This window comes from Rhinopithecus bieti, unplaced genomic scaffold (genome assembly GCF_001698545.2).
Source record: "Rhinopithecus bieti isolate Rb0 unplaced genomic scaffold, ASM169854v2 scaffold_5948, whole genome shotgun sequence".
NCBI lineage: Eukaryota > Metazoa > Chordata > Mammalia > Primates > Cercopithecidae > Rhinopithecus > Rhinopithecus bieti.
Window position 1 is genome coordinate 2,103,536 of NW_016805422.1, and position 16,077 is coordinate 2,119,612.

Genomic DNA, 16,077 nt, shown 5'->3' on the forward strand with positions numbered 1-16,077 from the left:
GGTTTGAGCCCCTATTCTATTCCTAATCACTAAATAAGTAAGTGCTACCTATGCTTTCTATGCTTCAACTTTCTCACAAAATATTAGGATAATGTTTTTTATTTCATTTCTCAGATGCTAGAGAGATGACTATAACACGGGAAATTTTGTGAAGTAAAAACGTTACATAAATGTAAACACACTTTCACTGTGTTTACAATCATTTTAAGTCATGATAAGTTGGTAGAACACAGTGCATATTTATTTATCACTGTTAAAGTCTTACTGCCAATTGCAATCAGTCATTTCTCACATTACTTCTTTAGTTAGAAAGTGAACAATAATGCCAGAAGCTAAATTGAGATCTGACAGCAACCAGTCCTCTGTTCAGCCACTACTGCAATTTAATGCCTGTTTAAATTACAGATAATATACTTACTTGAAAAGTTGTATTAGCCGCTACTTTTATTTTTCAAGAGAGCATGCTGAACCATAGCTTGAACTGTAGTGTTATGCTAATAACTGCTGGCAGCATGCTAAATGGGGCCAAAATCATTTCCTACTTTTCAAAATTATTTACCATGAAAACAGAGGACAGAGACATTCCTCAGGTGAAAGACATCATCTTATTTAACCATAGAAAGCACAGAAGCTACGCTCATATTTAAAATACCAGTTGGTATTTCGGTAGTACCTTGAGACATCTAAAGATCTCATATCACTACCAGAATAAGGTTGAGAAGAGAAGAGAGCTCCCATACAATTTGAACCCTGACACACACTCATATCCAGATGGTGTTTCACCTGTACTTCCCATGCCCATGGACGCCCCTACATGCCCCCAGCTACACTACACACCCAACCACACCATCTCCTTGTTTGTAATAGCTTCTTCCTAGGCTAGCTGGAGTTTTACTTGCTCACAATGGGATTCTGATTTTATCTATAAGAAAACCTAGAAGTTTTATTCCCCAAAACTTCCTTCATTAGTGTCCTTGGCTTCAGGGAAATGTGCCCAAATCCTGAGGAAGAGATGAATGCTGCCAGTTCTGCCTGTAGCATCCAATTCTTCCTGATGGCTTGGATCAATGGTTCCTAATCAAGTTCATTCCAACAAAGAAGAGCAACAGCATTTTCCAAGATAGCCTAAAACTTCCTCATGTAATTTTCTGTTTCTCCATTGTGATTTCTTACCTCAATCATATCTACCCATTCTCGTATATTAAGAAAGCTTTTCTCACATGTAACATCATACAGCAGCAAAACACCATCTGCCTTTCTGAAGTAAGACTTGGCAATACTTCTGAATCTGAGAAAGAGAAAACCACATAATCAGTCAGTTTGTGTTGCCTCATTCTTCTTCTCTTTTATGCTCATTTTTTCTCATCTTCTAAAATCAACTCCAAATTGAGAAGACTCTAACTGCAATATACGACTGAGAAATAGTCATTTCAAAGGTCTCAAATGACCCAATGAAAGGTAACAGGATGAGAGTCTGGGTGACCGACTTAGAAAATCCAATCCTTCTCCCTACCAAACAACCCCAAAAATGTCTACAATCCCCAGAGCATAACCAGGGCAAGGTTGAGAGCACAGCTTCCAAAAATTTCAACCTCAGCAGCAAGCTACCAGAAGCCACATGTGGGACACAGAGGGGGCTGGAAGGAGGTACAAACTAGAGAATACTTATTTTTGGTGGTGGTGGTTAGGGAGTGTTGTGGGTGGGTGGAGGAACTACCAGTGTGGAATGCCGTAACATACCAGGACTTTACATACATGGCGGTCAGGGGATTTGCCGTGGGAAGAGCACACCTCAACACATATGCCCTAACTCGAAACCCAGCGCAATATTTTATAAGTACTTTAAAAATACAGTCACGTCAACCACAAATATTTTTTAAATGTTGAAATTCCCAGTCTGCTAGAGAATATGAGTGCCATGGGGGCAGATATTCATGCCTGTCTGTTCACTACTGAATCTTAGCATGCTGAATAATGCCCGGTACAGAGGCAGGCATCCCATACTTATGGGTTGAACAATTGAATGATTTTGTTCCCAAGGAGTCAGACAAGATTAAAATCTGTGCTGAATGCTCTGCTTATCGGTAAGGAATGCAAGGTAAGTTGCCATCACCAGATGCGAGTCCGCTATCTGGTTTGTGCCTCAGAGCTGAGTGGTTCTCTTCTCCATCATTTATTGTTCTATAGCCAGGGAGCTCCTCAGGCTGTCACTGAACTCAAAAGTGCTGCCTCTCTTGTTAGCAAAGGACACTCTCTGTCTCAACTGAACATCGGCTCAAAAGAAGCTTAAAGATCCTCTTCTCACAGCAGTCATAGGTAAACGAAGGAGGAGAAGATGTGCGAAAAGATAAGCATTCTAAAGTTATAATACACTTTATATATAATTATACATGTAATTATGCATATAATTATAAAGTATGTTATAATTATAGAATTTTGAGTATGAAGAACATCAAATGGCCTGCAAGGCTTGTTAGTGCAAACCCAGGAGAGCCCACAGAGCTGTGGAAAGCACTTGCCTTTCCTGACCAGCTGTATCCCAGAGCTGCAGAACTGTCCGTTCTCCATCCACAATGAGGGTTTTCATTTGGAAATCAACTCCTGAAAAGGAACATGAGAGTGGAGAGCATGATATAAATAATTCCATTGGCTTTTTACTTTCAAGCCCTCTTTAGATGAGGCAAAAGCCAGTAAGCCACAGCTCAGTCAGGGAGGGAGGAATGAACATGACCTTTAAGGAGAGTGACCTTCAAATAGGAATGGCAAGTCAGACCACACGTGTGTGCAGAGGCACCATCTGTAGGTTGGCTGACTTGGGGAATGATTTAATTTATGAGCCAAGGGAAAAATCTATGTTTTATTTTCCCTGATGACTGGATGAACTCAGTCATATTTGTATGTGTGTGTGTGTGTGTGTGGGCATGTGTACATGTGTGTATGAGTGGGCGTGCATGAATGTGCAGGTGTATACGTGTATGTATATGTGTAGGTGCAGATACCTGTTTTGTGTAGATGCATGTATGTGTATATGTAGGTATATGTGTATAAATGTATGTATATCTAAACATGTATACATATGTGTGTGTATATACACACGTCAGAGCACACACACACACACGCATCATGGTCTCTGACAACTGAACCAAATACTGTATGTAGTCTTTGTATGAATCAAATTGAAGTAAACTTTCAGCTTTGTTATCCTGAAGAGTGTATCAGAGAACCATAAATTTACAAAGACACCCATTGTGAAGAGGACAGTCAGTCTGTTCTAACATTTCGGGTGATCAAAATAAGAATTCTTCAGATAAAGAAGAAAAATAAATGATAATTTGCATATCTTCAGTTCCTTTTACTGATTATTATGCACATTTGGGAAATCAGGATACTACTTGTTCTACTGTTCTGTTGTGAAGGTGGGGAACGGAGCATATATCTGGCTATGGTTTTGACCATAATGACAAAGTGACAATATGGATTGTCATCAAATGATACCTTAGCAGAAAGGGTTTTCCTGGCCACTGTGTAAAACCGCACCGCTCCCTAAACCTCTTTTTTGTGCCTTTTCCCTCCACTGGGACATAAGTGCAGTGCAGGCTGGGATTGTCAGCCTTCTTCACTGTGTATCCTTTGCACCGACAACAGCATCTTGCTTTTAGTGGAACTCAGGAACGCTGAATAAATGAATCTGATATCTCAGGCTCTAAATTTGATTTGATTCATCTGATTGCTAAGCAGATTTTTTTTTTTTTTTTTTTTTTTTTTTTTTTTTTTTTGTGGCAGGGTCTCACTCTGTCACCTAGGCTGAAGTGCAGTGGTACGATCTCGGCTCACTGCAACCTCCGCCTCCCAGGTTCAAGCGACTCTCCAGCCTCAGCCTCCCGAGTTGCTGGGATAACCAGCACCCACCACCATGCCTGGCTAATTTTTGTATTTTTGGTAGAGATGGGCTTTCACCACGTTGGCCAGGCTGGTCTTGAACTCCTGACTTCGAGTGATCCACCTGGCTCGGCCTCCCAAAGTGCTGGGATTACAGACATGAGCCACCGCACCCAGCCAGGTATCTCTGTCCTTTTAGTCTTCCTTTCCTAAAAGCAGGCCTTGGCCAAAACAAGAAGGACCTTTCCATAGACTAGGAGACACACACACACACACACACATATATCTATATATGTGTACATACACAGAGAAAAACTGTTGATAACTGAGTATCTGTGTATGTAATCCCTGAAGAAGAAAAAATAAGCTAAGGAAGATCATTTTCCCATTATCAACCAAAATAGGAGCCATACCCAGGGTGGCGCTTATATTTTCTCGAAATTCATTCTTGCAAAGTCTCATGAGGAAACTAGACTTCCCCACTGCAGCGTCCCCAGCAAGCACAATCTTGTAAGCCTTCTGTGAGCTAAAAGAGTTAGCGTTGTCATCTACCAGGTCTGTCTGGGGGGAAAAGCCACAGTGAATGACAAAGGTTTGCCAGTTTTCATCCTAATAAGTAACACCGCACAGAAAATAAGCAGTGTTCCTGAATAGGAGTGTCTCAGAGACACCTACCTGGGGGGAGAGTGGTGAGATGGGCTTTCTTGATGAACTAACAATGCTGCCTTCACTAACAGTTCCTTGGGGCTTCCAGTCTAAGATGGAAGCCACATCTTCCAAACCATATGTCTCTTCATCCCTTATGTCAGGAACCTATTTTTTAAAAAAATGTCAGCAGTTAAGAAACAAAGCCTAAAATGTATATATCATGGATTAAAAAGAAGAAAACTATGCAGCTAAATCAACAGTCAATGCTATTAATATTCGGGAATAGAGTGACAGTGAATGGCAATCCAAGAGAATGTCTCCCTAACTCTGTGGAGAAAAAAGCATTTTATTAACTATGCTTTGTGTTTGTGACCTTTAAAACAGATTCCCATAACAGACAGAAGGTAAATAAGGTGACAGATTTCAATCACGTAGAAGGCCTAGGAGAGCAGTGGTTTCTAGGGCTTACATCTGTATCTGAGGCATCACCTCCAAAGCTCTCGTGCACCCCATGGGACCTCTGAAATCCCCTCTGGTGCTTGTATTCCACTTCTGAGTCATACTCATTGGGATCTCTCAAGGTAGACAAGCCGCTGTCGAAGCAGCTTTCAGGCAGGCTGTCAACTTCACAATTTGTCCTCTGCAGAGGATCACAGAGGGCCAGGGAGTCACAGTCCTCATCCACATAGGAAGAGCGGGATGACCTGGTAATAAAGGGGAAGACCAATTTACCTGAGGGCTGGGGATGCTCAAGAACGTACAGGCAATAGACCACATGCTATTAGATGGAATCACGTCGGCCGACATTCTCACTTTTGCTAAGAGCCTCAGTGTATTTCATGATTAGGCATTAGGGGAAATAAAATGCTCAAAGCAGCATCAGTTCATTCTATGCAGCAATCAGTTAAGATAAAGACCCTTACATCAAACACTTAACAAACCAGGCCATTTAAAAAATCATGTTATTTCCTGATACAAAAAGAATTAGGGTACCTAAGACATAAACACAATCTCAAGTTGTATTTATAAAAATGTATGCAGAACATATGAGCCTTTTTAGGTCAGACTATATTCTGAACACTGTGTCCATTTCTGGATAACATCTGTACTTAAAAGGGCTGCTGAGAGCCCAAATGGAAAAGGCAACCACAATGTCAGACTCAAGACCCTCAGATCTGAAAAATAAGATTCGGTGTACTGAACTTAACCCTTAATGGTTTCTCTCTTCAAATACTTGAAGAGCTGATACGTGAAGAAGACCACATCCTCTCAGGCTGCACAAGCCAAAATAAGATAAGCTTTTCTGGGTGTCATATTTCTCATCAACATGGCAAAAAATGATAGGCAATTAGAAACATCTGATGAAAATGATAAGCAATTAGAAACATTGCTGGAATGTATGACTTGACACATAAGTTTTCTGCCACTAAATGTTGACACACCGTCTGGAAACACCCCTCTGGGAGATGTTTCATAGGGAGGGAGGTGCCTCAGATAAAGGCTAGAACTCCTGACTTCTACAGATCTTAACATTAGTGCAACTCTGGAAATTTTATAAGTGAGGGAGAAATTCACATCGAATAAGAGAATCAAAAGAAACTGTATACATCCCTGTTGACTTTTGCTTTTCCATTTGATTTCCATAAGAACCTAAGTTTACCAATGAGGGTTATGACTTATTTACCACCCACTACACACCATGGGCACCATCCTACCAATACGCTTACGTGAATCATTGGAAAGGGAGAATAAGCACGATACACAGGTCTTCAGATATGAGAAACAAGAAGTAGACATGCTTAGATGAGAGGTGAGCTTAACATAATCAAGTATGAGCCATGTAAATCTGAGAAGTCAAAAGTATTTTTATGCCATTAGCAAATGTTTAAAATTAACTAAAAAGATGATTTAACTTTCCCTCTCTCAATACTGCTCAATTATAAAGTCTTTATTCTGAGCCAAGAATTTTATATCATATCTCAATCTATGTAGCTAGCTAGGTGTGTGCATGTGTGCATGTGAGTGTGTGTTCATATATTGTTAATAACAATAATAAAATACATTAATATATTTTAATATTGATTGTTAATATGTATTATTAACAATAACATTGAAAATATATTGCTAACATATTATTGCATTATTTATAAAACTCTCCTTCTGAAACTGATTTTAGGTCCATCTGTAAAGTACATAAGAAAACCATTCTAATTATAATCTACTACAAACTACTTCAGCTCCATGTCTTCACCACTGGTTATGATTTATTTTAAGCCCACTTGTATTTTGACAAGGAGCAAAGAAAACATGAAGTCCCAAATTAACAATTCACCTGAATAAACATCTAGACTCTAAATTGAAAATATAGGCACATTCAGCATTATGTAATATACCCATGTAACAAATCTGTGCATCTACCCCTGAATCTAAAATAAAAGTTGAAAATTTTCAAAGTAAAATAATAAAATAAAACAGGTACAGGTCAAACTTTCTCAAACTCAATTGAACTGCATATCCTTTTCAAAGTCAACCATCTTGCCAGTCCTCAATATTTCATTATAATTAACTATGTAAAAGTACAAAACAAATTAAATTTTGTTAGAGTTCTTGCAAAAGATAAAGCCAAAATAAATTTTAAAGATAAAATCAAATAAAGCTATAAAACAATATAATTTTATTGTACATCTAATTTGATGTATAACATGCTCTTATTACATTTTATATTAGCATCAAAAGAAAATAAAATGTTAACTTCTTATATCAAAATAATCACCCCCACACACACACACCCAGAAAGGGCATGGTGTTGAGGCTATGGTGGTCTCTCGTTACAGCTCAAGGAAGTAGGCACATGAGTGTTATATCACTCAAGCATGCTGGGGACATGATGACTTTGTCCTGTAGAATGTTTTGTTGATGAGCTCTACTCCAGTTCTTATGAGCCTTTCATGGTGTCTAATCTTTTCAAAATGAATCACGGTGAAATTTCTGAAATACTTTTCAGTTGTATACTTTTCCCCCCAATTTGCTTAGAATCATTTTAAATATTAGTCAAAAATAACATCACACCTACACATTTAAAAAGAATCTATTATTTCTCAATAGCAGAATAGTCAGCTATCTATAAATCAAGCCATTAGATTTTTTTTATTGAGCAAATCAGTAAACAGCAGAAACAACTTAAACCTGATAGAATTTTCTTAGAAGTGATCACCAATAAGCCTTCGTAACAGGTCTTCCTAAATGGCAACCTGACCATTTCTAACACCAGGATGTTAAGTACATTATTCTTGTTACCAAAAGTACCCCAATGAAAAGGGGATAAACATGAATCTGAAAGTCACAAAGAAATAGAGAATTGGAAACTTTTTGTTTATGCTTTCACTTCCAATTTCAAATTTTTGACATATTACAAAATTAACTTTTAACTAGCAACACTGGACATATGTGTATAAACACACACATACACTCATGTAATCTCTAAGTGATTACTAGGTCTCACGTAATAAAAAGCCTAATATTTCAGTTCATTTGATTAAATGCAGGGCTAAATTCTAACTTTTGGTAAGCCTCTGTGACTCCTTCAATACAGTAGCTATTTTATAAGGATCTAGTAGCCATATTTATATTTGCTTTGAAAGTTTCCCTTTTCTGCAACATAGCTCACATAATATTATGCTGAGCTATTAAATATTTACAGATCATGCCAATAGTTTCAACATTATACACCAGAAATACTGCAGCATCATATACCATAATTCTACTTGCATCCCTGAAACATCTCTTATTGAGTCTACTTCTAAGAAACAAGACATGATTAGAGATGAGGTAATGGTGAGTATATAAAAAACCAACTCACAACATCTTCAGGAAATAACTTTATCCTCTCTGAAACACTTTTAATTTTTACATGATTCATGTTTTAGAAACTTTTAACATCATAGAAAATATAAATTAGTGACCAAAATATATTCTATTATTTCAATTCACCTCCAAGGAAACTTACTTTCCTTTTAACTGTGATCCTGAACTCGAACAAAAAGTGAGGACGTGTTAACATACCTGTCATAGCCTAGAGGTTGAGGGGAATGACCAGTGAATTTGGGACTGCTTCTAGAAATGGTATTCCCTGGTGAGATATTATTTATACGCTGTAATATAGAAGTAATTATTTGTTAGTTCATGTAATTTTCATGTAAACATTTTATATACACACAGGCACACACAAAGCCACTTTTTAAAACTGTATCACACCATTCAAACTTCTAATATAACTAAAAGTTATATTACACTATCTGAGCAAATGTGAGCAAAAAAATCAAGGGAAACATTGCGACGAAGATGACTGCCATAGTATGCTCGCCTCCTCATCCTATCTTACGTCCAAACCCTACTGCACATTCCATAAAGGAGTACTGTGGTTCCCCACATTGCCAGGACCGTGAACCACCAACTTCCTTGAACATGTCTCTTCTTGAACCATAATTTGGCTTAGTAACTGACCCCTCCATATCCCAATATGACCCTGGAATCTCACACGTGAAGCTGACTTCCAAAAGTGGGATAAAAGGCCTTGTGAGAAATGCAGTCTGGGAGAGGTCCTTACAATTCCAAATGAGCTAAGCTGATTTCTGTAGGAGGGTTTGAAATCCAAGGCTCCCATTCTGAGCATCTCACTGGCATAAAGAATACTCACAAGGTTAAACTCACCCCTCAGACAGAAGCACCTTCTTCCAGCTCTCAACTGGGCAGTATTTTATTTTCACCTCTATGGGATTCTCCTATCTATCTGTGTACATCTTAACTTCCTACTACATGATAAACTCTTTCAGGCCAAAGATTACATCTTACACACCTATCTCTAGATTCCTAGAACATCTATAAAAAGAGTTGGTTAACATCGAGACACTTATTTCTTCAGAGGGGTAATATACTTTTTAATTTGGAAGAATGCTGCCTCGTTTTATTTTATGTAAAGATCTCATTATTATAAGGACTTATGTGACATTCTCCTTTAAGAAATTACATTATTTTCATCAACACCAAAATACTCCACCACTAGAAAGAATGAAATACAGGATAAAAAACTATGTGGCATACCAAAGATCTGTTGAACTTGCTGTAACTGTTTTCAAGGGCACTTCTAAGGCCATCATTACTGTCATGTAGCTTCCGGTTAGCTGTTCTGCAGGGTAAAGAAACAAGCAGAAAGAGAGACAGGGAAAGTATCATTGGGGGGTCACTGCCATCACTTTCTTTTCTAGTTGTAACATTCAGAATGTGGAATCGCTTATCATCTTCCGCAACTTTCCACCACTCCCCTTCAAACCTCATAAACTGAGGTAATTCGTTACTTAAAGTAGAAAAGCTGAATCGATGGCTCCTCTCTCCTTAAAGGTCGCAGGGCCTTGCAGGAGTCACCTGTCTGAGCTGTGGAACTCACTCTTCCTTCAGGCAGCCCTGCTGACTGAACAGATTTCATGCAGGTCTTCGAAAGCTCCCTCAATGCCTGAACCTGGCCAGCCAGTTCCCACATGTCAGAGGTCAGGGATGAACGCAGTGTGTTGTATCAGGCCTCATGCTCCTGGCAGCTCCTGCATTCTATGCACGGCCTGGCACTGTTCCACCTGGCACCGTCATGTAGCAAGTAAACACTTGGGTGATGATCTCAGTCAGATCTGGGTTCAAATCCTAACTTTTATTTCCATATGACTTAACAGAAGTCATTTAAGCTGTCAGAGCTTCAGCACCCTCTTGTACAGCACAGCTATGATTCCACAGCTCCTACCCCACAGAGTGGCCAACCTTCCCCAGTTTAAGGCTGGTTCACCCTCCGCATCTTAGCTCAATCCTCACTTCCTCCAGAACACTTCCTTGACCTTCTTTGACAGGCCAAAGCTCCCCTTAGGGGACATGTACCTTTCTTTTGCTGCATCTCTCTCATTTGGCCTTTTATATTAATTCTATAATTATTGATCCATTTCTCTCTTCTCCTAGACTAGCCCCATAAGGAGAAAGAGATTTTTCACCCACTTCCCACTCTATCCTTTACTCCTGGCATACCTGGCCTGTAAGAAGTACTGACAAATCTGTTGAATGAATGAGTGAATAAAATAACTCAAAGGATTACTGAAATACATGAACTCTACAACTGCCGCAGGTGAGACTTAATAAGCATTCAAAAATGGTGGGAAAGAAAAAAGGTCAAACCTGACCTGACTTCATTGGGGGGAACTGAAACCAGAAGACAATGCCGCCCGGGTGGAAGAGAAAGAAAGGGGAGGGAGAGGGCTAGGTTTTGTGGGGAAGACTCTCAGAGGATGGAACTGCTATAACCTAGTCATAAAGCTGACAGAGTGGGTATATCTCTACTTGGGGAGAGGAAAAAAAACTAAGAAAAATATACTTCTAAGTAAACACAACAAACTGAGAAAGAATTGTGGAGGCAGAGCCCTATGGCCCCACTAATAGGAGAAGCCTGAAGAACTCGTGGTACAGAACTCAGAGAAAGCTGAGTGCTCAGGGCTGTTCTTCTTTACAGAGGCATAATAAAGACACACTGGACATATCCCCTGACTTCCCAAGATGTTTAGAGATTTACACTCTATCCCCCACATCTGGATAATTTATTTAGGATTATAAGCATCAGAAAGCTAAGAGGAGATGCCAAGTACACACCCTCAAAAGAAAACACACATTGAGCCACAAATGCAGTCCTCAGAACACGGCAAACTCACATTCTGTGTTATGTCTTTTATTAACAAAAAATAAGTGAAATGTAAATGTAATGAGCATTTGATCTGATAACTTACTGGAGTATTTCAATTTGCCTCTCAAGACTATTTCGATCTTCTGTGTATCCTCGGATTATTTCCAGATCCCTGTAAAATTATATTTTATGTTTAAGAATTAGGTGTCAAGTCCTGCCTCACCTATACCTACCCTCCCAGACCCTTTTCCACCTTTTTCAAAGACGAGTGTCCTTGCCCACAGTTTTCTACCTTTCCCGTGCTCCTGCTCTGGGCCTCTGTAGCCTCAGTGGCCTCCTCTCCTTCTGTGACTCCACAAACACACTCACATCCTGTGCTTTCTCCTGTGAGGCTCTGCCCCACCTCTGACATCACAAGCCTAGAGATTCTCCTCCTCAGCCCATCTCAGCACCCACCAGCTCTTCCATCCCCACCCTCGCTGGCCCAGCTCTGTTCTCCATGAGGGCTGAACCTCCTGAGTCCCTTCTCCTCAGGGCGTCTCAGAAACTGTGCCTTCAATCCTCTGAACCTTCCCTGCTCATCCTTATATAATCCCAACTCCATCTATTTTCTCCTTTCCTGTGATTCCTTCCTCTTTCCCTGTCTCACCCTACTCCTGCCCTCCCTCCTCTCCTTACCTAAACCACAGAGACCCCCAAAGAACCAGGCTTGCTAAGCGCGTGAGACACTCACCCTGTGGCAATCCCTCTGTTGCTTTATGATGGAAGCTCTGGCTTCTTCCCCAAACTGCACTCAGAACACGGCCCTCTCCTCCAGCCCCTATCCCGCTGAGCACACAAACCTCATCACTAGCTTCCCAAAACGCCCAGGCTATCTTTGGTTCACAATATCATCTGCTCCCTGGATGATAAAAGTACACATTTCCTAATTGTCTATAGGAATTTAAGTTCCTTAATCCAAAATTCGGGGGCCTTCTATTATAACCTTAAACTAGCTCTTAAACTTTTTAATTTTTTTTAAACTTTTGCTTTTCTATTCAAAATGTCTCTTTCTGCCCTGTGGTCTGATCACCTTTCCCCAAGCCGTATCCTTCCCTATGTTCTGGCCCCTGCTTTGGTTACTGCCTTACCTGGAACATCTCTGAGACTCTCTTTTCCCATCTGTAAAATGGGCATAATGAAGGTCCCTGTCTCACTGGATGTTGTGTGGACTGGATCAGTTAATGCCTGTGAAGGACCAGGACAGTGCCTGGCAGGCGGCAGTGCCACCAGCTCTAAGTTGCTGATGGTGCCATCCTGGCTGCCTCTTCCCCCTTTCCCAGCACAGAGCTATCTTTCTACCTAGGCTCACCTCCAGCATCACCTCTTTAATACAGTTCTTCACCTCTTCTGAACTAAAACAAAATCTTTTCTGTGATCACGCAGCAATTAACCAAAACCATGACTACGTTAGTGGCACTGCTTCTGATATTTTTTAGCTCTTCTGTTGTTAAACCCTATAATCTTTTTGCTTTTTTTTCCCCAACTAAATTTGAAGTTCTCAAAACACAGAGCCCACATCATATATATGATATATGATATATGATATATGATATATGATATATATATGATGTGGGCTCTGTGTTTTGAGAATATATATATATTCTCATAACTCCTTATCTAGTTCAGAGACTTGTATGTAGTAAACAATAATATTTCACTGTTTTCTAAGACCTTATAAGACCTTAATTCCGATGAAAGTTTGCAAAGAAACCCAAAAAAAAGACATTTTTCCCAAGCGTACATGTCCTAGGGGATACACACATATACACCTATCTATGCATTTTATATTTACCATCCATATAAAAATATACGTCTATGTTCCTTATATATAAATACATGTCTGTGAGTGTATGTATGTGTATTAGGTTTTATTGTATTAACACCATACTGCAAAACTAACACACACAAAAATAGACTTGCCTACTTTTCCCTTTCTTATGTTTTATGGCCAGGATTCCTGACTTCAAAGCACTTTAATAAGCACTAACCCTTGACACTGTAGGTATATTCTTTTAGCTCCCAGCTAATTCAAACATTTATTAAGCCCTACGCTAGCCTATGCAGACACTAATTAATTATTCTATTTGCTTTAAAAAATTAAAAACATAAAAAGCACTGGGAAACCTGATACTGAAAATAAAGAAGATATTAGCAAAGTTACTAACTCTTCATTATTCCATAGCTGAGCTTCTTTTGCCCGGATGATCATCTCAATATTCTACTCAAACTAACAAATAAAATGCAAAGTTCGTACCTTTCAGTATTCAGACTCTGATCAGCATAATCACTTTTCAAAGCATCTAATTCACTCTGAAGGAAGGCTATGTTTGTTTGTGCTTCTAAAAGGTCTTTCTTAACTTTCTGATTTTCCTGAATAAAAGGAAAAGTGGAGGTCATTAGATTCATATTTTCCTCTGGCTGGGAGACATGAAGTAGTGTCGTGTCACCCTCCCACACCACTCTCACCCTTCCACAACTCTTCAAATCTCGGTGTTCAAAGAACTATTTGTCAATTCAAGGTAGTTTGAAATCATTATAAATTAATAAAGTGCCAAAAATCTAAACTCTCAAAGTTGTTCTTCATTTTTCTATGCTTGATATTTGATACCAAACTACAACAGTCAAGGGTTTACCATGATGTATTTCAACACGTTACTGGCAAATTAACTGACACCAACCATTCGAACGCCTGCTTTATTTAATGAGAGCTATAAAATTATTGACAAACACTTTGTGGAATCAATAGTACCTATAGTACCTGGTAGGTACACTGGCTACTTTTTACAAATAAATTCTATCACTTAACATTTTAAGTTTTGCACTTAAAAATAAACCAGTGTGATCCGAAAATTTCTGTGTTTTCTTAAAATAATATTGGAGACATCCGTTCAAGATGGTGGACGGAGCACATGAATTTGTCTTTTTCCCCTTCCAAAACCTCATTAAAACGAAATGCCAAAGGAAATGAACCAATAACAGCTAAAAGAATGGAAGAGGGGGCCAGAGCATTCAAGTGACTTAAACGCACTTCTAGAAAATGGAAACTGATGGAAATGTGTTGTCAAAGGGAAGACAGTGGGGAAATGGAAGTCTAGAGGAAGTGTGTTCAAGGTTTTGACACAGAACCCAGAAGGAGACAAGTGACCAGGCCGAACCCCAGAAAGATGGAACCAGATATGGAGTTGGAAAGAGACATTAAAACTGTATAGTAAGGCACCCTTCCCACCAAGCCCACCCCCGTCTTACCCTAGCAAGTAACAGTAGAGAGCCAGAGTGGATTCTAAAGACAAGACAGAGATTATCTTTTTTAAAATTGAGTGGCTCCTGTACAAAAAAGCTAAAAGGCTTCTCTCTGAATATCCCTGCCCCACTCATGCTGGTACCTGGGGTCCCTTGCCAGCTTCACACACAGAGCTCCTAGGAAGACACTCTTTTGGGAGAGAGGCCTTCAGGTGAGTCGATCTGTTCACACCCCACAGGATCCTACCTCAAGTAACCAAGCTAGTCCTTCACTTTAAAATATGAACAGATCACCAACCACTGCCAGGTATTTGAAAAAAATAAATGGTACCGAGAAAGAATTAAATTAATAAATCCCAGAGGAGTCCCAGAAAAGCCTATTTATCTAGACAAACTTAATAAATTGTGAGGGGGAATGTAGACCTTCTCAAATATTCAAAAACAGAGAAAATTTCTCTCTCACATGTTCTTTCTGAAGAAGTTTCTTGAGGATGTGCTATGGCGAAATGAGGATGAAACCCTCTCCTCCCAAAAAATTGCAATATGCAAAATGCTGCAATTCAGTGAAAAGCCCAGTGAAAAGAAATTGCAGAACATATGGGTAGGAAGTTTAACAAACAGTCCAATAAGAACTGAAATTTTGCCAGGTGCGGTGGCTCACGCCTATAATCCCAGCACTTTGGGAGGCCAAAGTGGGTGATCACGAGGTCGAGAGATCGAGACCATCCTGGCCAACATGGTGAAACCCTGTCTCTATTAAAATTCAAAAATTTAGCCAGGCATGGTGGTGCGTGCCTATAGTTCCAGCTACTTGGGAGGCTCAGGCAGGAGAATCACTTGAACACAGGTGATAGAGGTTGCAGTGAGCTGAGATCATGCCATTGCAGTCCAGCCTGGCGACAGAGCGAGACTCCACCTCAAAAAAAAAAAAAGAACTGAAATTTTATAGACTCCAAAATTAATATTTTCAAGAAGAAACACTAAACAAATTTCATGCATTGGAAAGAATAAATAAGTCTTAAGGTATCAGTGATACCATGAAAATAGTAGAGCTTCTTTTTGCAACAAGAAGCCAAAAAATCAACCAGAAAATGCAAGAAAAACAAATAACTCTACAAGAATGTCATTATCCAAATACAAAGCCAACTAAGATGTGGAAAAATCTGGAACTAGGAATTCATTTGACCACAAAGCTGGGAGCCTTCTAAGTGGAACAGAGATAATGAATGGAGAGAAAGAAATGCAAGCCTCATTCATTTCTTAGCTCTGCAGTGAAAATATTTAGAATCATAATAAAGAAAAAGCTCTTTATTTGCTTTCAAATTTGGGAGTTAATCTAAAACCAAAATAAATAAAACTTAGTAAAGATAACAGAAGAGATGTAGATGCTATCAATTTTGTTAGTACTAAAAGTAAAGACGTGGCTGGCGTAAGATGGAAAAGCGACAGAAAAGAAAAAAAAAAAAACTTGGAGGAAGGGGCAAGGCACTAATGTCCTCATCACAAAGCATCACATCATACAGACCAGAGCTGATGTTGGAAGAATACAGGGCTTACCA

General features: G+C 39.4%; 1 protein-coding gene across 2 annotated transcripts in view; it reads right to left on the reverse strand.

The window, feature by feature from the left end:
- The window catches only part of RASEF (RAS and EF-hand domain containing), a 77,955-nt gene that overhangs the window by 16,295 nt on the left and 45,583 nt on the right, over positions 1–16,077 (reverse strand). For both annotated transcript variants that reach the window (XM_017872364.1, XM_017872365.1), the window contains exons 6-14: positions 13,533–13,648; positions 11,340–11,408; positions 9,628–9,712; positions 8,590–8,678; positions 4,997–5,231; positions 4,555–4,692; positions 4,293–4,440; positions 2,520–2,601; positions 1,174–1,288 (exon numbers count right to left, since the gene is read on the reverse strand). In XM_017872364.1, coding sequence (XP_017727853.1) covers positions 1,174–1,288; positions 2,520–2,601; positions 4,293–4,440; positions 4,555–4,692; positions 4,997–5,231; positions 8,590–8,678; positions 9,628–9,712; positions 11,340–11,408; positions 13,533–13,648 — 1,077 coding nt within the window. The remainder of the gene's footprint in view (positions 1–1,173; positions 1,289–2,519; positions 2,602–4,292; positions 4,441–4,554; positions 4,693–4,996; positions 5,232–8,589; positions 8,679–9,627; positions 9,713–11,339; positions 11,409–13,532; positions 13,649–16,077) is intronic.